The 24,009-nt window shown below is 41.9% G+C and overlaps 2 protein-coding genes across 2 annotated transcripts; one reads left to right on the plus strand and one right to left on the minus strand.

Moving 5' to 3' along the window:
* Positions 1–1,239: 1,239 nt before the first annotated feature.
* thumpd2 (THUMP domain containing 2) lies at positions 1,240–9,088 on the minus strand. Its single transcript, XM_061087560.1, has 11 exons — positions 8,944–9,088; positions 7,294–7,432; positions 6,472–6,987; positions 6,244–6,368; positions 5,673–5,750; positions 5,537–5,589; positions 5,223–5,310; positions 4,022–4,093; positions 3,780–3,894; positions 2,877–2,997; positions 1,240–1,728 (listed from the first exon to the last, which is right to left on the minus strand). Exons 1-11 carry the CDS (start codon positions 9,052–9,054, stop codon positions 1,302–1,304), a joined length of 1,845 nt encoding a protein of 614 aa, XP_060943543.1. The 5' UTR covers positions 9,055–9,088; the 3' UTR covers positions 1,240–1,301.
* A 5,074-nt stretch (positions 9,089–14,162) lies between these two features.
* LOC133020789 (uncharacterized) lies at positions 14,163–18,945 on the plus strand. The gene is made up of 6 exons (XM_061087501.1): positions 14,163–14,353; positions 14,737–14,931; positions 15,116–15,282; positions 15,370–15,540; positions 17,555–17,727; positions 18,408–18,945. The coding sequence occupies exons 1-6, from the start codon at positions 14,168–14,170 to the stop codon at positions 18,824–18,826; spliced, it is 1,311 nt and encodes a 436-aa protein (XP_060943484.1). The 5' UTR covers positions 14,163–14,167; the 3' UTR covers positions 18,827–18,945.
* The last annotated feature ends 5,064 nt before the right edge of the window (positions 18,946–24,009 follow it).

A 24,009-nucleotide genomic window follows, 5' to 3' on the forward strand; every position in this document is an offset into this window, starting at 1 on the left:
CTGAACAACAATAACATTAGTAAGATAAATTAATAACTGCACCTTTGCATCCCCAGCTGCCCATAACTTATTGTCCTGACTGTATATATTGTTGTTTTACGTCAAATGCACCAACCACACCAAGGTAATATCCTGTATGTGTAATATATACTTGGCAATTAAAATAATTCTGATTCTGAATTGTTCCATCTTATGTTTGTGCATCAAACAATGTTAAAATATCACAGTGATAACATCTCACATCCTATTTTATAAATATTACACGTTTTGATAACGACTCATCTCTCTGAGACATTAAAGATTTAATTTCGTGTAATTCACTGATGATGTATTAAAGGTTCAGTGTGTAGGATTTAGTGACATCTAGTGGTGAAGTGTCATGTTGCAGCTGAACACCACTCATCTCCATTACATATAGAGAATAGAGGGGAATGTATATTTCAAAGACTAATTGATTATGTTTATGTTTTACTTGCCGGTGTAATAACTTCAAATAGAAACACATAGAATCAGGTTTATTAAAACTCCTGCAGATGGAAACCACATAACGATAGAATGTGAGAGACATTTCTGTTATGGTTGTTGTTGAGTTTTGATTTGCAGATAAATTAAATGAATGAAAGCACTAAGCCCCCAGTGGCCCTGTCTGGCCTGGTGGTGTGGAACTGGGCTAAGCTGGGCTGAACTGGGCTGAACTGGGCTGAACTGGGGCAGATGGCATCATTGTGAACTTTACATTAATCATGTGACTCCACTCGACGCAGCAGGAAGAGGAAGTAGTTCCCTCTGCGCCGGGTCAAGGTCCCCAACAAAAGAACATTCCATCATTTGCATCAAAACCCTATTTGCATATTTGTGTGTAATGTTTGCTAAAAACTACAGAGCAACAGTGTTTTTTAAATTACTGAGCCTTTAAAAAGGTCATATATTTATGAGCTGTTTTCCATCTTTACAGATAGGACTGGGTCTACGTGTCACTGGAAGGATGATGATGTTAAACAGGGCTGAGAGACAAACTGGAAAATTGTCTGTTTTGTTTTTAATTAAAAACTCAAAGTCATTTAAAAATGTTAACTTTAGACCCCACAGCACAAGCTTCTTCCAGATACAGTTATAAATGTGAGTAAAATGTACAATAAGAAGATGGTTGAAGGATTAACTCAAACAGAGATTAGAAATCACTATTGTTTCAAAAAAAGTGTATTTATTCATGAAAATTTACAATAAAAACGTGTTGTAGAGAAGTTCTAATAAAGCCTGGCACGTAAAAAAGTATAAAAAGTGACTTTCATGAACACGGATCAAACATCAACTTTCACGTATTTGTGGATGAGTCCGTCGATGGCTCCTAAACTGACTCTCAGAGTCGTGAGGTGCTTCAGAGAGGAGGGGGGGGAAGGCAGCTGCTGCCCAGTGGGAGAGTCTCTCTCCTGGGGGGGTGAGGGTTGGACTCCCGGCTCCGGTGGGACAGTCCTCTGCTCTGTGGAGGACAGCGGAGGACAGGGACAGACGTCGGATCCAGGTGGAGTGTCTCTCTCCTGGGGGGGTGAGGGTTGGACTCCCGGCTCCGGTGGGACAGTCCTCTGCTCTGTGGAGGACAGCGGAGGACAGGGACAGACTTTGGATCGAGGCGGAGGCGTCGGGTCTTTTGGAGACAGGAGTTTCTTCAGGAGAAAGGACAGCTGGGGACTCAGGAGCAGAACCAGAGCTCCTCCCACACGGAGAACTCTGGACACATAAACATTCAGTCACTTCAGAGACAAGTCATCTGGACAGTGAGTGGGATATCAGACGTGATTATTGATTCAAAACAAGAAAGAAGAACAACACAAATATATCCACATCAAATTCAATACTCAAACACGTAGATATGAGCAGATAGACTGGGACTGTAGCAGCAGGGTTTACATGTAAGACCTTTTTAGAACATAACAAATTAAATTAAAGATCGATGTCAAGTACGACAGATATGAAGGAATATCCCAGAATTATTGACACTGGTTTGTGGACAGTCATCAGTTCCGCACTGGTTTTATTAGTAGTTTTATTACTGGGTGCTAATTAGGGATGGGGGGAAAAATCGATTCAGTTACAAATCGCGATTCTTGTGAATGACGATTTTAAATCGACATGCTGCCTCCCAAATCGATTTTTTAAAAACATATTTATTGGTTTATACGGGGGGGGGGGTATATGGGGGGAGCATGTTGACCAGCTCTTGTTTTTGCACAAGAATCTAAACATACCCAAGAACTAGCTTTGCATCGCCTACATGCAAACAACAATAGCCTACTTCTTGTTTATTTCAAAGTTTATATTTTAAGTAAACTTTTATCCATTCTATTTAATTGACCTTTTATTTATTGTTTAAAAGTAGCCTAAGTGGCATACATTTCTTAATCTGTCAGTTTGTGTGCAGTTGACAGGGGCTATACAATAATAGGGAACATTTTTATTTATTTTCTCTATTGGCTGCCCGGCAGTCATTAAGTTAATGTTAATATTTGAAATAAAACTTGTAAAGCTCTAAGTGAATTTGACTGTGTTGTATTTGAAGGAATGATTCAACATTTTTCCATGGTCCAGTATTTAAAAAAAAAAAAAACCAAAAGAAATCCCAGGAAATCGTAATATCGAATCGCAATACATATCGTATCGCGTATCGTATCGGGAGGTCCCTGCCGATTCCCGTCCCCAGTGCTAATAGATATAGTCAAGTTGAATGAGTGTTAACATTATTAAGACCCTTCTAGAAGTATTTAGGATCTGGTCTTAAGAATATTGTATTTCTATAGTGTCGTGCAACACACACACACACAATCTAGTTCCATCTCCTGATTCACTGATCGAGGGAAACCGACACACGGGAAACACACCTCTCCATCTCTGCGACCAGGACGGGCAAGCTGGCAGCCATGTTGGTTCTGGTGCCAAACTTCCTGCCGAACGGGAGGTCACAGATCAGAGCATCCACGCTGCCGCTGGGCAGAGGCAGCGCTGCAGGAGCCGAGGAGACGAGGAGACAAGGAGACAAGGAGACAAGGAGACAAGGAGACAAGGAGCAGAGGAGACCAGGAGCAGAGGAGACGAGGAGACGAGGAGCCGAGGAGACGAGGAGACAAGGAGCCGAGGAGACGAGGAGACAAGGAGCAGAGGAGACCAGGAGCAGAGGAGACCAGGAGACAAGGAGACCAGGAGCAGAGGAGACCAGGAGCCGAGGAGATGAGGAGCAGAGGAGACAAGGAGACGAGGAGACGAGGAGACGAGGAGACAAGGAGACGAGAAGTCATTTCACACAGGACAGGGTTCACTCTCACTGAATCCACAACACTGAGAATCCACCTTCAGCTCCACAGAGAGTGAAGTCAATGAACTCCATCTCTCTGAGACACTACAGATTTCATTTGTCAGCGTTTTCCAGCTACTAATTTAATAATAACACATTTTACTTTGAGCTATTCGTATGTTTATCTGCACATTTTTCCTCTTATATGAAATATAGTTAAAATAGATAAAAAGGAAACAGTGGAAAGCATTTTTCCTAGTTACTGCATTTCCTATTTCAAAGATTAAATTATGTCATTGTATATGTTTCACTTAACTACTTCACACACAGAATTTTCACATTTTGAGCATCATAGAAAGACACAAGTGTTCAGTACAGGTTCAAACCCATTGTGGGTCTGTCAAACAACAAATAGATATTTAATGACATATGACTGCGTTACATCACATCGTAGAATATAATACCGGTGGTTATTAATTGCATGTTTTCTTACCCATAGACGAAGCTTTCAGCAGCTGAATCCTCGTCCTCAACTCTGCAAACTCTATGTTCTCATTGGCCTTCTGCAGCTGCCTGTCATCGATGTCCACGCCCAGGAAACAGGCGTCCTGAGGACCCCATGCAGAGCGAGACATACGTTTATAATATTATTATTCCACCTGCAAGCTGTATTCTTCTTCGTGGTGATTAGATGAAACCCTGTGATGTGTGTGTTGTGTGGTTTCCTGTCCTCACCTTGTGTTCCTGCGCTGCTTCGATCAGGATGGTTCCCACTCCGCACATCGGGTCTACGACACAGGAACCGGGCTGAAGAACAGGAGAGAACCATCTACAGTTACTCAACTGCTTCACTGGGACTTTAACAGAATGCTTTCACAGACTGACGAGTAGTGGACGACAAACATGTAGAAAGTAAAGGTTGAATGAGGAAAACTTCGGCGGAGCAGCTTCAAGGCAGAACAGTCACCTTGGGCTTTTACTGTGGATTAATACAACTAAAGCAAACTTTAAATGGCTACAATAACCAATATCAAGAGTAGCGCTGGGCAAGTTAACTCGTTTTAATCGAGTTAACTCATCACTTATTTAACTCAGACAATTATTTTATCTCGCATTAACTCAGGTTTGATTATTTATTGTTTTATTGTGAAAGTCAGGCTTTTATTTTGTGAAAGTCTGTTGCTGACTGCTGGGGAATCGGAAAAAAGAAAATAATTGGCGGATAAACAACCATGGATAAGGGTACGGAGCTTTTACATGGCCATTTTCATTTTAAAGTCCTTCCAGACGGCGGAGTCGACAGAACCAAAGTAATTTGTAGCCACTGCCGAGGTGAATTTTCTTATCACCGGAGAACTTCCAGTCTAAAATATCACCTGAATGCAAAACACACAGTTGATGTCAGCAAATCACTCAACGAAACAACGAGTGGAGCGAGGCTTCGGCAGACTACGTTAGACGCAGGGAGGAGGATAGATTTTTCATAACGAAGAGGATAACATTAATGGCAGTGGCATTGAGCTTTAATTTTGTATTTGCTTTGATAACATTGTTAAGTTGAGATTTACACTGAATATTTTATTTAACTACTACTGTATTAAATGCTGATGTTAAAAGTGTTTGCACAACAAATGTTATGGCACTTTCGTTCATATGGCAGAACATTGAAAATAAAATTGCGCTATACACTACTTTTTAATTCATTATTGGATTTTGCGTATACAAATGCGATTAATCGTGATTAATCAGGGAAATCATGCGATTAATCGCGATTAAAACTTTTAATCGCTGCCCAGCCCTAATAAAGAGCCTTAATTCTAGAACTAAGTTAATAATATCTCCAGATGTTCATACAGAATCAGAAACACAGAGATAATAGAGTAGCAGTCCCACAGTGAAGAGCAGTGTGTGTGTGTGTGTGTGTGTGTGTGAGCACCTGGATCTGAGCCAGTGACGTCATGGCCCAGGCCACCGTGGACCTCAGGCCCGTGGTCTTCATGTAGCTGCGGTGAGCCAGAGGCAACCTGCAGGAATGGAAACCACTATAAGAACCAGACCGGTCTCCCAGCACCGGGTGTAAATCACTCGGTTCTCCTGGGAGTCAAGGCGATGACACACGGCAGGGAGGAGCAACACAAAGACACAAAGCTGAACTCGCAGCAGAGAAAAGACCTAAAGACACAGAGGACATCAGTGTTTCATGGTGTGAAGACAGTGTGAAGTGGAGGGGAAAGTGTTCCAGTGTGTTACCTGCTCAGAGGAATCCCCAGCAGACACAGGTCGTCACTCAGATACACATTCACCTGCAGGAGACAACACAACACATCCATCTGACTCAGCACATTATGATTCTGTAATCCATAGAGTCAGGATGGTTCTGTTCTACCTCCAGCTGTGGATTCTTCAGATCGACCTTCCAGTTCATCATTCGGCTCAGACCCACGCCCATCACTCTGCTCACCTCCTGCGTGAGACACAAGCTTCATATGTTCATCTGGATGTAGAGTAACACAAAGTTATTAATGGAATCTGCACCTCTGGCTGGTGAGGATGCTGTCTGTGTGTGGGTGTGTTCTCTGTGGGAACACTTGTGTCTTTAATCTGATGATTTGTCCACAGATTCTCATAATTCTACACAATCATCTAACTAAGTGTGTTTTCTGTGCTTTGTTGTGAACATTCACCTGAAAGAGAATCTGACCAAGGCCTGAATAATAAAAGATTTACCAACAATATCGCAACACAATTTTCACCAATAGCAATGTGACAAATGATTGTTTGTGAGTAGAAGACCACAACATTCACTCAGGAGCAACAGGTTTTAGAGTTAAAAGAAATAAAAAAGCCACATTTATCGTGATAATCATAGATATGGCCTCAGATGAATACTTGTATCTTGGGGTACGTTTTGCCCCGGGTTGTGTCTTCTCAGGCTTGGTGTGTTTCACTTCCTGCACCTGTGAGCTGAAGAGTCGAGCCACGGATCCCGTGCACTTGCAGCTGATCCGGAACGAGAGCGGGACAGAGGAAGTGATCTCTGGACGGATCCTGCTGAGCTCGGCTGGTTTCTCCTCTTCTTCTTCTTCTGCAGACGAACGAGAGAAACAAAGGAGGAAGAGAGAAATCAGCAAAGACTGAAAGACGTCTGACTTTAATCCTGATGTAAACATTGAAGTAACTTGTACCATGTTCCATGTTTTCCTCTGCTCTGTCGTTTTCCTTCCTGCTGTCGCTTTGCACTGATCCTCTGCTTCTTATCATCCTCCTCTCCTCTTCTTCATCTTCATCCTGTCTCTCTTTCTCAGTAGCCTCCTCCTCCTGGTTCTTCCTCTTTATCCTTTTCTCCAGCATCTGCTCTTCCACTCCACAGCTCATCTCTCGTTTCCTCTTCTTCTCCAGAGTCGGTGCTTCCTCTGGATCTTCACCTCCTCTCAGCCCCCGCCTCTCTCTTTCCTCTTCCCTCTGTTCCCCTGCTCTCTTTCCACTCTTCCCATCGCAGCATCCCTCCTCTTCCATCTGCTCTTCACTCCCTGTCCCCTCCTCTTTCCTACTCATCCCTCCCCGGGGGGTGCTGGACGTGTTGGCAGCGGTTGCTCTTCCTTGAGCCAGCTCCCCCTGCAGGCGACTCCAGGTCAGCGCGGCGCTGCTCCACTGCTTCCTGTCGCCCAGCAGGCGGGACTTCAGCTCAGCGGCGGCCTTGGCTGAGAACATCACAGATCAAAAGTCAAAGGGAAAAACATTATCAGGGCTTGAACTCCAAGAAAGTTATGATTCACTGTGAGATATTCCTTTGAGTGATGTAGAGCCTCTTTATTATTGATATCTGTGGACGTTCAGCTCCTTAGAATCACATATTTCTGGTTATATTTAGTTAAACACTGTCATCTGATGTGTTTTTAAATGTCCAAGAGAAGAATCAGATGGAAATTGGCTCAAGTTAAACGAGAGTTAAGATCCCAGACTAGCTTGAGTATGTGTGAGTGTGTTTGAATGTGATGAGCTGGCACCTGAGCTGCTGAAGGAGGAGAGCTGCAGAGGAGACTCGTGCTTCAGCAGGAGGAAGAGTCTCTCTGCAGCTTTCAGCTCCACGACTCTGTGGATCCTCACCGACGAGCTGAACAGCACCTTCCCCGAGAGCTGAGTCACCTGGAAGCACAGAGGGTCCAACTCATTATAAACACATGAGATCAAGTGTTTCAGGACCAGTTCCTCACATGTGACTAAAGGCCTGTAACTGCTGTGACCTACAGACGCAGAGTCATCCTAACCTAATGTAAAGAGAAATCAAATCTGACATTTATGTGGATAATTATATACATTAACTACATCGTCCAGCACTGATCCTCACACACAGGAACCTGAAAACATATTTGCCAATTTTGGTTTTAAAATGACTAAAAAAATGGATTTATTTGGCCAATTGATCCAAAAGTTAATTCATGGTCAATCTACTAATCCATCAATGAAGGAATTGTTGCAGCTCAATATGTTAATGCAAAATATTTTGATAAATAACTAATGTAACTGAATAACACACAACTGTGAATCTGCTGTAAATTATAAATACACATATGTTTATGTATTTATACTATATACTATGCACAATATATATATATATATCTGTCAATACTCGTTTTCATTTTGCAGTTTAGCTACAAAACATTAATTAGATAAGATAAAACCTTACTGATCCACCCAGGTCAGAACATGTTTTGTGAGTGAATTGTGAGTATGAACATAATCTACACCTTGTACATTCTGTAGAAGTTTGTATGAAAATGTTATAAAGTGGAAAAAACCTTTTGTAAATATAGGGTTAGGGTAACGGTTAGGGTTAGACGCAGAGTCATCCTAACCTAATGTAAAGAGAAATATAATTAGACATTTATGTGGATAATTATCTACATTAACTACATCCTCCAGCACTGATCCTCACATACAGGAACCTGAAAACATATTTGCCAATTTTGGTTTTAAAATAACTCAACAAATTGATCCAATAGTTAATTCATGGTCAATCTACTAATCAATTAATGAAGGAATGGTTGCTGCCCAATATGTTAATGCCAAATATTTTGATATTTAACTAATGTAACTGAATATCACACAACTGTAAATCTTGAAAACTACGGTTTGCTGTAAGTTATAAATACACATATGTTTATGTATTTATACTCTTGACTGTGTACAATATCTATATCTGTCAATGCTTCATTTTGCAGTTTAGCTACAAAACGTTAATTAGATAAGAGAAAACCTAATTGATCAACACAGGTCAGAACATGTTTTGTGAGTGAATTGTGAGAATGAACATTATCTACACCTTGTACTCTCTGCAGTAGTTTGTATGAAAATTGAAAGTGGAAAAAACTCTGTAAATATTAGTTAAATACATTGTTTCCAACCTACAGCTGCTTATTTCATCTGAAACAAGTCGACTTCTCTCAAACTTCTTCTGAACCTGAACTAGTGGAACAAGAAGCTGGAACTGACCGTTTGTGTTCATATCAGTGTTATAAAGTATTATAAAGTGTTATAAAGTATTATAAAGTATTATAAAGTATTATAAAGTATTTAAACATCATCAGAGTGTGAGTCTGAGCACATGGGCTCGTGGAGGAGGTTGTCATGGAGGAGGTTGTCATGGTGACACTCACATCCTCCGCCTCCAGCTTCCTCCGCAGCTCCTCCAGGAGAAAAGGCTCCATCCCGTTTCCCGCGGTGCAGAAGAACCGGACGCACCCCCCCTCGGATCCAGGAGCAGACATCACGATCCTCAGCGTGCTCACCTCGAGCTGCAGGGCGGCGCCATGTTGTTTGTTTACACCGGAACAGGAAGTGGGTGTCCAGTGAGCGCAGGAACCCGTCGTGACCAGCAGGGGGCGCCCTATCACCAGAACATCAAACCACCGACGGGAGGGAAACATGGTTTTTACAAACAATCTGAAAAATAGAATTCAATTCAAATAAATTAAATAAATGTAGAAATGAAAGTGAGAAACACATGAATTCCTTATTTTTAGGACATTACAATGAGGAACTTTTATCAAATAGAAGAATAACAAGAAAAGATCAGATGTGGCTTCAATCACTAAATATTCCATTAAGGCAGTTGAACGTTGAATAAAATGAAATAGCAGATATATAAGTTGATCTCGTATGAATTGACCTGAACCGTATATTTTATGTATTTATTATAAATTATGTTATATATTCATATATCACACAACTAAACGTTCAACAAAACATAAAAACATAAATGCCAGAGCACATATTAATACACACCGGTTGAGTGAGACACACACACACACACACACACACACACACACACACACACACACACACACACACACACACACACACACACACACACACACACACACACACACACACACACACACACACACACACACACACACACCTGGAGGCGTTGGAGCAGATGTTTCTCAGGAGCAGATCTGTTCTACACCCAGCAGCACACGTCCCTCTACACGACTCTGACTTCCTGTTTGTTGGAGTCAGAGAGAAGTTGCTTCCTTCTTTCTCTCAAATCTTCTCTCATTAAATCTCCGTCTCTCCTCCGACACATTAGAACCTTTGTGTTTCCTCAGTCTCACAGTTAATGACCCGTCATCCTGGTTGATGAAGGTTCCTGTTGCTCTGAGCTGTAAACCTGACAGACGCTGACGGCTGCACTGACCCGAGCTGTGTCGAGCTCCATCGTAATCATGAAGAATTATGATCAGAGAATATATTGATGTGACAGCAAACACAGGTATTACTTTAGATTGATGTCATGTTGCATCAGTGAGTGGGGATTTGATTTCCTTTGAATCAACGAGTCATTTCTCTAATTGACAACTGAAAACCAGCAGTCACACACTTTGATATATTTGTTCTTAACGAATCCAAGTTTCAAAATCCAGCAGAAGTCACAACAACATTTGCATATTTATTATAGAAATATTCACAGTAGCAACAATAACACGATCTGAGACGATGATCGTTTCATCCAGTCCGAAGATGAGAGACATGTCCGTTAAGAAGAAGATATTTGTTTAGAACTTTTTGCCAAATGGATTCTTCATATTCAGATGTTCATTTTAAAAAGTCTAAAAAATTAAATAGACAAGTTAAAAAATGATATCACCATCATTAACCACATGTCGGGACAATGGAATTGCATCCAATGGTTCTTGAGGAATCTGATTCTGGACCAAAGTCTTGATCCAGCAACTTTTCAAGCCTCAGATCCAGAACATGGATTAAAAATGGAAGCCATCATAAATATCTTTCTGTTGTTGCTCCAGTGACGATATCGTTTTTTTGTGAGTCATATTTGGTTTCACTCCTGCGTCGTTAGCTTCCTCAGTTTGACAGAAGAAAATGATCCGTTGCTACATTAAATTCATTTGATAAATGGCTTCATCGTTCATTTAACTCATGTTATTACTCAAAGAATCATAAAGTTCTGCTTCTTTCTGTTCATCTCCCGTCAGAACAGGATCAGAATATGATCCTGATCAGAGATGGTGTCACTGGGAGATGATGGTGTTACTGGGAGATGATGGTCTTACTGGGAGATGATGGTCTTACTGGGAGATGATGGTGTTACTGCACCTTTAGGCCAGGACACATCTAATTAAAAATTAAGTTGGATTTATGGGGCTTACCTTGCACTTCAGCTTTTCTCTTTCCCTTCGTTCACTCTCTGTAAAGTTTCGCCTGCGACTACACTTTTCATCAGCCCATAATATTGGATGTATTCATGTAGAAAGGAGACATTAATACTCCTTTCTACAGCTGCCATTTGCAATAATTAGACCCACTGCCGCTAAGTGAACACAACAGAGGCACAAAATGGATGCCGTCTGGCGCCCGGCCATGGGATGATATATTACTGTACATTAAACTTGCTTTTATTCTCCTCCACACCCGTAAATGAACGGATAGAGGAGGATGAATGCAGACAGAGGGGGGGGAGGTGGAGAAGAGAGGCGTGGGAGGAGAGATCATGAAGAGAGAGAGAGGGAGGGAAGAATAATGGATGAATAGATCTTAGAGAGGAGGGCAAAAAACAGAAGCTCTGTTTTACAACTTCCTCACATCGGACCGATCGGTGCAGAGTCGGCTTCACTGAGTTTCTGTGGATTTCAGATGAGTTTTAAACGAGACAATAATGTAAAGTTCTGTTAATGATAAACACAACAACAGGACCTGGGTCCAAATATGGTCACTTCTGGTTTCCAGAAATCCAAACAGGGCCAAGAAACCCTCATGTCCTTGAAACGACAGTTCATAAACCAACGGCTTCACGGTGGGTTGGTCACTCTTCTCTTCACTTCTCATCTTATCTATTCCTTTATTTTACTGTCTCCTTCTCCTCTCCTCTTCCTTCCCGTCTCTTCTTTCATCATTTCCTTCTCCTCTCTTTCTTTCCTTTCATCTACACTTCACTGTCAGATGGAAATTAAACCTTAACAAAGAGGCGAAGCATAGAAAAGAGGAAATCAGAGCAAACGAGAGAAGGAGAGGAAGAGCGAGAGCAGGGAAACTCCCCCCCACTTAACCATATGTGATTGTGTTAATAACCATCACTGTGTGTTGATGTGTGTGTGTACGTTGGTAACGTGAGCACATTGAAATATTTACTGCCTCTCAGAGGAGTGTGAAGTGTGTCGACAGGCTCAGGATCCATGGAGAGAGAGAGAGAGAGAGGGAGAGGGAGAGTGAGAGAGACAGATCCTCTCCCAGCTGCAGAACTCAAACCAGTTAACACTGCATCAAACTGACAGGAGCTATCAAAATCAACAATAACCAGAGAAATGGGAAAGAGCAGCCGGCTGGAAACCGGAGAGAAAGATGCTTGAAGAGACAGAAACCAGGAAAGGTGAGAGTGTGGTTCATCATCTGTGTGCAAAGGTCTGAGTTTATTTAAGGTCAGTATATCATTATCTACACTAACTAACCCTTAACACACACATGATTATACTTTTTAATTTGTATAATTCCCTTTTAATGTGATTTAGTCCTAAATGAATTATTTTATTCCATTTTAACAATTTTTAACAATTTTATTGACAGAATTTGTAATCCACTGATTTGCAATATCTATTTAATTCATTTCAATGATAAACTGCAACGGTTCCACCTTCATAACAACCTGAGCTGAATAACAACTTCCTGACAGGAAACAACCAACTATGACTCTTCAGTTTGCTCCATGTCCCATCCACTAACATGGAGGAGGCACAGTTCACTACCATTACTTCTGCCAACCACCAGGGGCTGATCCGGGTGTTTTGGCTCAACTTTTGTCATCTTTATTTGAATAAAACCCAAAACAATGAGCTGATAGATGTTAAAATCCCAATCGACCTTATGAGGGAAATAAAGCGATTCACAATAGGAAACCCACTTCACATTTCTACTGTTATCTGTGTTGCAACATTACATCCTGACACAGCAGAGCTCGACACAGCTTCCACACAAGAGGCCACAAGCTGCTGGTGCAACGTTACATTACAGCTGAGCACGGTCACTGGAGAGGAAGAAGACAGGCAGTGGTGTATAAAGTACTTGAAAGCCATACTTGAGTAAAAGTACAGATATCTTACCTGAAAGTGACTTCGGTAAAAGTAGAAGTCACCCGTCAGAAAATGACTTGAGTAAAAGTCTTAAAGTAGCTCATATTAAAAGTACTTAAGAATCAAAAGTATCTGGTGTTGAAATGTACTTAAGTATCAAAAGTAAAAGTACAAGTACCAAAATTAAAAATGCAAAGTGATTTTTATAGTAGGCCTTTACAGACACAAAACAACCCAAAATGTTTTTCCTCAAGATTTATCTCAACTGACTGAAAAATTATAACAACAATATGAATATAATGTATATAATGTAAAAATGTTGAACCCTAGATGAGAGAGAGTGAGAGAGAGAGAGATAGAGAGGTGTAGAACAACCTCCGCTGCTCAAGTAACGAGCCAGTTTGAGAATGTAAGAAGTAGAAAGTACACATATTTTTGTTCAAATGTAAAGAGTAAAAGTAAAAAGTCGTCAGGAAAAGAAGTACTCAAGTAAAGTACAGATATGTGAAAAATCTACTTAAGTACAGAAACAAAGTATTTCTACCTCGTTACTTCCCACCACTGCAGACAGGTTCCAACGGGAGGAAGCTCTCAGACGTTTCATCCACATGATGAACACACTGAACATCCACCTTCACCTGAGGACCAGGTTCCTTCAGCCCAGGCCCTCGTCCCAGTTAACAAAGAACTCACACTTCATAAAATCCCAGATCCCCAAGTGAACAAAGTCAACACCACACGAGGCCACTGCTCCATTTATCTGAATTAAAGAGCTGGAAGCCCTCGCCCTATTTCTTCTATGTCTGACACAGCTTTCACAGCAGCTGCATTGGCCTCCTCCTGCCGCTAGGGGAAGCTGTGGCTTTGCTGCTGAGCTTCGTGCCGCTGCGGTGTGGTCTTGATTCATCTCTGCAGCAGGATGTGCAGAGGAGGAAGAGGAGGAAGAGGAAGAGAGACTCACACTGAGAAGTGGCAGGTCGGCTCGTGTTGTGTTGTTATGGATTCATAAGGTTGTTGTTAAACTCCTCTAACTTATGTGTTTTGCATAAATAGAAAAGCACATAACTACATTTGTTTAATCATTTCTTATTTAATGTTTGTTGTTCAGTATTAAATCAATATCTGAGGTTTGTTTACACTCTGTGTTTACTGCAGTTTAACTCCTCCTCTTCCTCAGATGCTGCCATAGATGAAGAGTTCTCTCCTGGTTGTCAACACACACACTCACACACACAGACACACCCACACAAACACACACACACACACACACACACACACACACACACACCCCATCATGGGCCAGCTGCTCTCCTCAGATGAAGAGTGTTCTCAGGTGAAGGACGCCCTTGGCTCCCTCCTCTTCATCGCCATGCGGGAGGGCGGAGCCGTGCCGGACCTGGGCGTTGTCCACCCGCTCCTCTTGGCCAATCAGCACGAGCGGTTCGACCCCCAGGACCGCCTCCAGCAACAGCTGAGAGAGGTTGATAAGATTATCTTTTCAAAAAGCACGACGCTGTGTGTGAGCGATGATAATTCTGGTTATGAGCAGAAACATAACACGTGTACATTGACACCAATATTAACCAGATAGAGACTTTCATGTTAATATCATTTTGTGATTTACCAGAATATGGAACTTGGAATAATAATAATAATCACATCAGGACATGTAGAGTATCAGCACCTGTCCTCATCGCATTATGGCAACAATAATATACAACAGTTATATTTTCCGGTCGGGGTTTAAGATAATGTGGTGAACGCTGCATATATGACGTATGTTGACAAAAGTCATAATTAGCAACTCATGTAAATATGATCGGAGACGCTGAGCTGGAGTCATGAATGCCCCCCCCCCCCCAGCTGCAGGGCGACATTGGGAACAGGGCGCCCGCCTACCTGAGGGATCTGATTGGCCGGTTGACGACCTTCTCCGATGAGCCGCGCCTGGCTGGATTGGTGGGACTGGTGGTTACCATGGTGATGGATATGGCCTACACGTCATCGAGACCGGCGTCGGGGGGGAAAGGGAAGTCAGCCGGGTCGTCGTCGGGTCAGGTGAGACCGCTGATGTCACAGTAATAAAAAGAAACAAGTTATTGCTCCAACATATTAAAAAAAGTCTTTAAAGAGATTCAGGAAGTGCTGAAGAGCGACAGGAAGTAGTTGGTGAGACAGGAAGTTGTTGGTGAGACAGGAAGTAGTTGTTGAGTTGACGTGTGGGAGCTTCCTCCTCCTGCAGCGGGTGGGGGAGCTGCAGGAGCTGATGGAGGAGCACCTGAAGCGCTGCAGGATCCACCTGAGCGACAGGAACAAGCTGATCCAGGACGCCGCCCGGCTGGAGGGACAGGTCAGCCTCACGCTCACCCAGCTGAAGACCTGCCTGCTGGGGGGGGACTGCGACTCCAGGTCAGTGGGGGGGGGAGGAGGTGAAACCACAGTAGAACGATGAAGACGAGGGTGAAGGTCTCACGCTGCTTCCTCCTCCTCCTCCAGGTCCCTGAGGCACTGGGCCAGCGCAGCAGCGTTCCACATCCAGATGCTGGTTCACCTGGCCGGACTGGAAGGGGGGGCGGAGCCACAGGCGGCGAGGGCGGAGCCCCGGGCGGCGAGGGCGGCGCTGGAGCAGTACAAGGAGGACCTCACACTGATCATACCTGCTTACAGGTAACATGCAGCCAGCAGCACCCCCCCTGCCTGCTGGTCCACGGGATAACGACTTACTGGGGTTTATGAATATAGATATAGATATAGATATAGATATAGCAAGTTAACTCGTTTTAATCAAGTTAACTCAAGTGATGAGTTAACTCGATTAATTATTTTATCTCGCATTAACTCAGGTTTGATTATTTATTGTTTTATTGTGAAAGTCAGGCTTTTATTTTGTGAAAGTCTGTTGCTGACTGCTGCAGAACAGGAAAAAAGAAAATAATTGGCGGATAAACAATCGAGTTAACTCATCACTTGAGTTAACTCGATTAAAACGAGTTAACTTGCCCAGCCCTATTATATTCCACTCACAGAGCAGGAAGTGTAGGTTCTGCTTTGTGTAGCTGGAACAAATACACACAGAAACATTGTGTTGTCAGACAGCAACACACAACAACTCGGTGGAGGCAGGAAGCTGCAGTGTTACATTACATTACATTACATTACATTACATTACATTACTTTACATTGCATAACATAACATTGCATAACATTACATTACATTACATTGCATAACATTACATTACATTACATTACATTACATTACATTGCATTACATTACATTACATTGCATAACATTACATTACATTACATTACATTACATTACATTGCATAACATTACATTACATTATATTACATTGCATAACATTACATTACATTGCATAACATTACATTACATTACATAACATTACATTACATTACATAACATTTCATTACATTACATTACATTACAGTACATTGCATAACATTACATTACATTACATTACATTGCATAACATTACATTACATTGCATAACATTACATTACATAACATTACATTACATTACATTACATATCATTACATTGCATTACATTACATTACATTACATTACATTACATTGCATAACATTACATTACATAACATTACATTACATTACATTGCATAACATTACATTACATTACATTACATTACATTACATTGCATAACATTACATTACATTGCATAACATTACATTACATTGCATTACATAACATAACATTACATTACATTACATTACATTACATTACAGTACATTGCATAACATTACATTAGATAACATTACATTACATTACATTACATTACATTGCATAACATTACATTACATTACATTACATTGCATAACATTACATTGCATTACATAACATTACATTACATTACATTGCATAACATTACATTACATTACATTACATTACATTACATTACATTACATTACATTACATTGCATAACATTACATTACATTACATTACATTACATTACATTGCATAACATTACATTACATTACATTGCATAACATTACATTACATTACATTACATTACATTGCATAACATTACATTACATTACATTACATTACATTACATTACATTGCATAACATTACATTACATTACATTACATTGCATAACATTACATTACATTACATTACATTACATTACATTGCATTACATTACATTACATTAATACAGCTCAGTGACCAGCGTCCCTGTCGGCTCCGGTTCAAACGGGAAATAATCAACAATGTGCGAATGAAATGGGAAATACATGAAAGTCAGTGAAGTGTTTACAGTTACACAAGCCATGCAAACATTACACAAAGATGGACGATATGACAGCTCCTCAAAAGTGAAGCCACAACATCTTGGTGGCCCCCTGGTGGCCGGCTGCAGTGTTACAACATGGACCAAATTGACAAGTCAAAGTACAGGTTAAATACATTTTTCTTAAGGATGGTTTCTGTCATTTCATGTCGTTTTTATCAAACTGGTATTTGTTCAATTTTGGTTTGACGTTACAAAAATGAGGTGAAACATGATTGACAGCTGAGACTCACTTGTGATTGGTCGAGCTCGTGAATATTGATAAAGGACAAACTGTCTGTGTCAGTAACTTGTTGTCACTGTGATATCGGAATGCTCAAGGTTTCTGATCTGTTTTTTAATCTCTTCCTTACAGGAGGTATAAGTCCAACACAGTGAGCGTGGTGAAATGTCGGGGGGGTCTGTCTGCGTCATGTGACCCCTCCTACGAGACGCCGGAGGACGGATCCATGACGGGACTCACGCTGACGGACAGAGAGACAGGGAAGAGCGTGACGCTGCCTCTGTCCACCTTGGAGACACAAACAGGTCCAGGTGGTTTTAAAGAAAACTTCTCACAATCTCTTAGTCCAGGCAAAGTAGCGTTTTCCGACCGACTAATTGTAAAAGGATTTTTTTCAGCATAGATTATTTCTATGAGGTGTCCAGAACAACATACTAAAAGTCCTAAGAAATCCTAGTTGAGGAAATATGTTTAATTCTCATCAATGTGCCAATAAGGCAACAATACACCCCGAAAAGACTATTTTTTTCGTTTACTCCTATCAAAATAAAACTTTACACAATGAAAGTACCCATGAAACGTAACATTTGTTGTATTACAAGTTTCTTTGAAAATGAATTTGAATATGCAAATGAGCTATACACTAATCGACTATGCCCCAAATACACCCAAATAGGCTTCATTTTTTCCTTTACTCCTACCACAATAAAACTTTACATAGTAAAAGTGTTTATGAAAAGTAACTTTTTTTGTATTACAAGTTTCTTTTGAAATGAATTTGACAAGCACATGAGCTGGGTGTATACATATTTCCTCAACTAGGATTTCTTAGGACTTTTAGTATGTTGTTCTGGACACCTCATAGAAATGATCTATGCTGAAAAAAATTCTCTTACAATTACTTCTATTTTTGGCTCCAAAATGGGTTCCTTTGCCTGGACTATCTGTCAAGTTGCTTTTAACTGACCTGAGCTGAACTTTCCAGGGAGAAGCAGGAGACCTGATGGTTCCTCTGTGGCCTCCTCCATGAACCTGGACCTGATCACCTCAGATCAATACGCCCAGGCCTATGTGGAGCGGCTGTTCTCTGGTGACGGACCCGTGGCCGAGCTGCAGAGCTTCTTCAACACGGCCAGCGAGCGTCTGCTCACAACCCGACCGGGATCCACAGACCGGCCCGGGGGGGGAGAGGAGGAGGAAGGAGGCGCCGGGGGGGAACCTGCAGAGGGAGGACATGGAGACCAGCGAGTGGACGGAGCCAGAGGTGATAGACAAGACGAGATGGAGAGGAGAGGAAGAGGAGAGGAGAGGAAGGAACTCGACCAAAGAGAGGAAAGTTTGCAACTGAGCATCAGAGAGACGCAGCCGGAGGAAAGTCTCCGTCCGGGAGAGTCAGGGAAATAAAGGAAATGGACTCTGGCCAGCAGGCAAATTACAAGAAGTGTGTTCAGCACTGAGGAGGAAATCAGAGAAGAACCTTTTATCACTGATGAAGCAAAGGACTGAGGAAGATGAAGAGAAGCTGAGAGAAGAGCAGCTGACTGCAAGATCACATCAGCTCTGTCCAGATATCAACCCAAATAACTCTATATTTAATAAATTATGTGAAGTCAGTATATCTGCTAAATCTTTAGAAGAGGTCAGAAAAGTATTTATTTGTAAAGAAGCTTCATACTAGACTCAGTCGCTCATTTTCAGTTGGAAACGTTTTTGTACATTTGCTCACAACTATTGTACCAAGACTAAAGTTATAACCATAGACTGTGAATAAAGATGGAAGAAGCTTCACACTTCCTGCAGTTGTACAAAAAATGAAGCTAGATACCTCGGATCTCAATCTTTAATAACATCAAATAACTCTGTAAAACCAAACTTCTCAGGAACGTTGACACAGTGAGAAAAACGACACAAACCTCCTTGAGAAAATGAATTTAATTTGGACAATCACACTTCAACTGAATATTTAATAAGTTAACATGTGGAGTCAGTACATCTGCTAAATCTTTAGAAGAGTTCAGAAAAGTATTTATTTGTAAAGAAACTTAATACTCGCTCATTTTCAGCTGGAAACGTTTCTGATCACAACTATTGTACCAAGACTCTTCTAGTTATCACCATAGACTGTGAATAAAGATGGAAGAAGCTTCGCCACTTATCGAGGTCCTGCAGACACAACCAAGTTTGAGTGAATCTCAGCTGTCAATCATAATGTTTCACTCCCTTTTTAATAACATCAAATAACTCCAATAAAACCAAACTTCTCAGGAACACAAACACAGTGAGAAAAACGACACAAACATCTTTGAGAAAATGAATTTAATTTGGACAATCACACTTTTCTCTGACTGGAAAAGGTCACGGGCAGGACACCTGTCCGTCCCCTGCACGTGTCCCTGTGTGTGTCCCTGTGTGTGTCCCTGTGTGTGTCCCTGTGTGTGTGTCCCTGTGTGTGTCCCTGTGTGTGTCCCTGTGTGTGTCCCCTTGTGTGTGAGGGACAGGACGTTGTGAGTGACAGGTGAGTCTGCACCTCCTCAGGAAAGTGGAAAGACGCTGTCTCTCTCTCTCGGCGTTGTGTTGCAGCAGGTGGGCGAGCGACAGGAAGGAGCTCTTACAGGGTGAAGCTGGCAGCGCTGTGGATAACAAGCCAGTGTGTGTGTGAGAAAGAGTCGGAGTGTGTGTGTCTGTGTGTGTGAGTGTGTGTGATCACCTGCTTGTTGTTGAGTCTAAATTTGAGAAATAAAAAAGAGAGGAACAACATGTGAAGAGACGTGAAATATTGTGTGTGAATTAGAAGTGTGTGAGTTACTTAAAGAAAAGAGATGATAGAGATGGTACAGAAAGAAAGTGTGTAACAGTGTTGGACGTGTGTGTGTGTGTCTGTGTGTGTGTCTGTGTGTGTGTGAGGTCTCGCTTGCTGTCGATGAGTCACACTTCACAGCTCCAATTACTGCTCTCTGCTCTGCTAATGCTGTCTGATTGGTGTTATTACTCTCTCACTCTTTTATTCTCTTCCTCCCTCACTCCGGTCTCTCCCACTGGCCGTCAAGATTAAAATGACTGTTATTTCATAGATGTGAGCGGCTTCACACACACACACACACACACACACACACACACACACACACACTCACACACACACACACACACACACACACACACACACACACACACACACACACACACACACACAATCAGCTCATCTACTTCCTGATCTTTAGAACCTGCTCTCTCTCCATTCCTGGTCCTGGTCAATTACTCGTATAGAAACTCAGACGGATTTATCAATAAAATAAAAACATCGAGAAAGAACATTTCAAAAATACGGAATAACAAGGATCCAAAAGGAAAAACTATAACTCTACTGAAACCTTCGACCAACAGATGCTTTGGTTTGGCGGCTGTGGCTGAGGGGTAGAGTGGTCGTCCTCCAACCTGAAAGTCGGAGGTTCGATCCCCAGTCTGAACCATCTGCCGAAGTGTCCTTGGGCAAGATGCTGAACCCTGAATGGCCCCCATAGCATAACATAGAATAACAAAGTGCTGCAAATAGATGCACTGTATGAATGGGTGAATGTGAAACTGAACTGTAAAGCGCTTTGAGTGGTCATCATCAGACTAGAGAAGCGCTATATAAATACAAATCCATTCACCATTTTACTGAGTGGAGCTTCTGTGAGGAAACAGGTGCACGTCTCTTTGTGGGTTTTCACAAAATAAACACGAGTTATTGATGATTTCAATTTATCACAGTTTTTATTTAATGGCCAATTCGTCTATACGATATGAACATGAACACACCACAGTCAGAACAACAGGGTTCAGTTTGTTCTGTGTTTAAACTTGATAATGGACTTTTATGAATCTGTGACCTGCTCTGATATGAGTGAGAGGTTGAATGAAGGGTCGTCCTCTTCTGGAGTGAGACGTCCAGTCCTCTCCGTCCTCCTGGTCTCCTCTCGCTCTGTCCTCCTCCCTCGGGGACGCTCGTGGACAAAGGTTCAGAGAGCGTCTCCCACGTGGAGACAGCAGACCAGGCTCAGCTCCTCAGAGAAGGTTAACCACCTGATGGCCTGTGACCATGTGGGTGGAGTCAAGAGCCCGTGTGTCTGGAGCTGTGTGCACGTGGAATCGAGAGCAGGTTACAGTGTGTGTGTCTGTGTTTGTGTGTGTGTGTGTGTGTGTGTGTGTGCCTGGATACTGCAGTAGATTGTACTGAATGCGTCGCCGCGGCAACAGAAAATCACCACAGTAACTCGACATCATCACGCCGCCCACACAGCCTCTCAGCAGGGAACAGTCGCTGACACAGTAAGTAACCTGCTGTCGAGTGTGTGTCTGTGTGTGTGTGTCTGTGTGTGTGTCTGTGTGTGTGTCTGTGTGTGTGTGCGTGTGTGTGTAAGTCAAATAGAGGACTCGGTCAACAACTCCAAAGCAGAGAAATGGTGGGAGACAAGAAACAGAGAGGGAGGGAAAGAGAGACAAGGAAGTGAAGGGAGAGAGAAATTAAATGAAGGAGTAGAGAGAAAAGAACAAGGGATGAGAGAAGGGGAAGGAGGTGACAGACCAGCGGAAGGAGAGAATGGGTGAGAGAAAAGACAGATGTACTCAAAGGTGAGTAAAAGAAAGATGGATCCATTAAACGTGACTTTAAAGTTTGAGTTTTTTATCGTATCAATCAGCTGAATCAGCTCTGTGTCAGACTTTGGTGCAAACGCTGTTAAATACTGAAGAGAAGAAGAAGTAGAACGACCCTGAGAGCGTCCTCCCTATGAAACCACATTTCATTTCACTAGATCTGGATTCTTATTGCGATCTGCAACAAATTACAAACACCCGTAAACATGTTGTCTTTTAATCCATCAAGAGCCATGAATCCAGAAATCAATTAAAAAAACACTCAATGTTAAAATTCCATTATCTGACTCCTGATCCTGATCTGCACCAGAATTCCCTGAGTTCTTCCTCTGACCCGTTCTTCATCTCCGGTAGAGGAATCTCCTTTAATTCATTATTAAACCATCTTTCCCACTCGGGAACAATGGAGCAATCTGAAATATTATCAGATCAAAGTTTAAACAAACCACGTCCGTCTCCGTGGAGACGAGTGGGACGGCTCAGCTCCGAGTCTCGGTGGGTTCCAGCTTCACTTCAGTCATCAGGAGACAATATGGACGTGTGCAGCTTCAACAGAGACTGGACGAGACTGAAGACTTTCAGATGAACTTTCATTAAATTCATCTCCAGATTTGTTTTAGGTAAAATATAAAATATAATCAGGATTATTTTGTCTCTTAAAAAAGTCCACTACGTTAAAAATAATTAATACCTATGAACATGAAATTAACCAACTGCTACATTAGTGAAATGTTCAGAAGTCATGTAAAATTCTTCAGGAAGACTCTGTAGTTTTTTATGATGCACATGGACATATAACATCAATTATTCAATAATTTCAGGATGTTGCAACACATCAATCCATTGAAACTAAAAATAAAATTCATACAAACCTGTATTGTTGGTTGAAAAAATATGAATTGGTGCTTTATATTGTGAAACAAACTGACTCTACACACCAGGCATTTCAATAATCTGGAAAAACACACAATTATTCTATCCTCACTTTCCAAATATGTCCTCAAACTGGTCTTCACGAATAAATAATTAAAAGTACACACACACGATGTAGGGGAGAGTTCATGCTCTGGTATTTTCCTGACATTTAATTTCAATCCGTTCTATGTGTGTCAAACACCTAACACCTGCTCCAACTCGACACAACCAACACACACCAAACAACACACAACACACACCAAACAACACACAACACAAAGCTGACAAAATAACTGCACTGGTGCCTGATTGTGTGTATGTGCCTGAACTGTGTGTGTTTATTCAACCTGGACCTTTGGTGTCAGGAGGAAAAAAGTCTCATGACTAGAAACTAACCTCTGGCCAGACACCCAGACTTTCTCCTCCTCCTCCTCCTCCTCCTCCTCCTCCTCCTCCTCCTCTCCCTCCTCCTCCTCCTCCTCCTGTCTGTCCTCCTCCTCCTCCTCCTCCTCCTCCTCCTCCTCCTCCTCCTCCTCCTCCTCCTCCTCCTCCTCCTCCTCCTCCTCCTGTCTGTCCTCCTCCTCCTCCTCCTCCTCCTCCTCCTCCTCCTCCTCCTCCTCCTCCTCCTCTTCTTCCTCTTCTCCCTCCTCCTCCTCCTCCTCCTCCTCCTCCTCCTCCTCCTCCTCCTCCTCCTCCTCCTCCTCCTCTCCTCTCGCTCTGAAACATGCTCGACCTTCTACCATTTAAAGGCCATTTGATCTGCTGGATGTGGGACAACAGGTCTGGAGAGAGAAAGCAGAATATCAGAGGCACAGAATCATTTAAAGAAACATGTCAAACAGAGACACAGAGGAAAAACATTCAGGGAAATGTGAACGATAACAAGGACGTGTTGAGGTTTTTTTTATTTAAAAGAAACCTGACTAAAGTTATAACCTTGAGACATTTTGAGATTATGAAGGGGAGTTAAACATCAGCATAATTTAAGATTTTCAGTGAACTAAATATTTAACAGAGTCAAATTTAGAGACATTATT

Source organism: Limanda limanda, chromosome 15, assembly GCF_963576545.1.
Source record: "Limanda limanda chromosome 15, fLimLim1.1, whole genome shotgun sequence".
In the NCBI taxonomy this organism is placed as follows: domain Eukaryota; kingdom Metazoa; phylum Chordata; class Actinopteri; order Pleuronectiformes; family Pleuronectidae; genus Limanda; species Limanda limanda.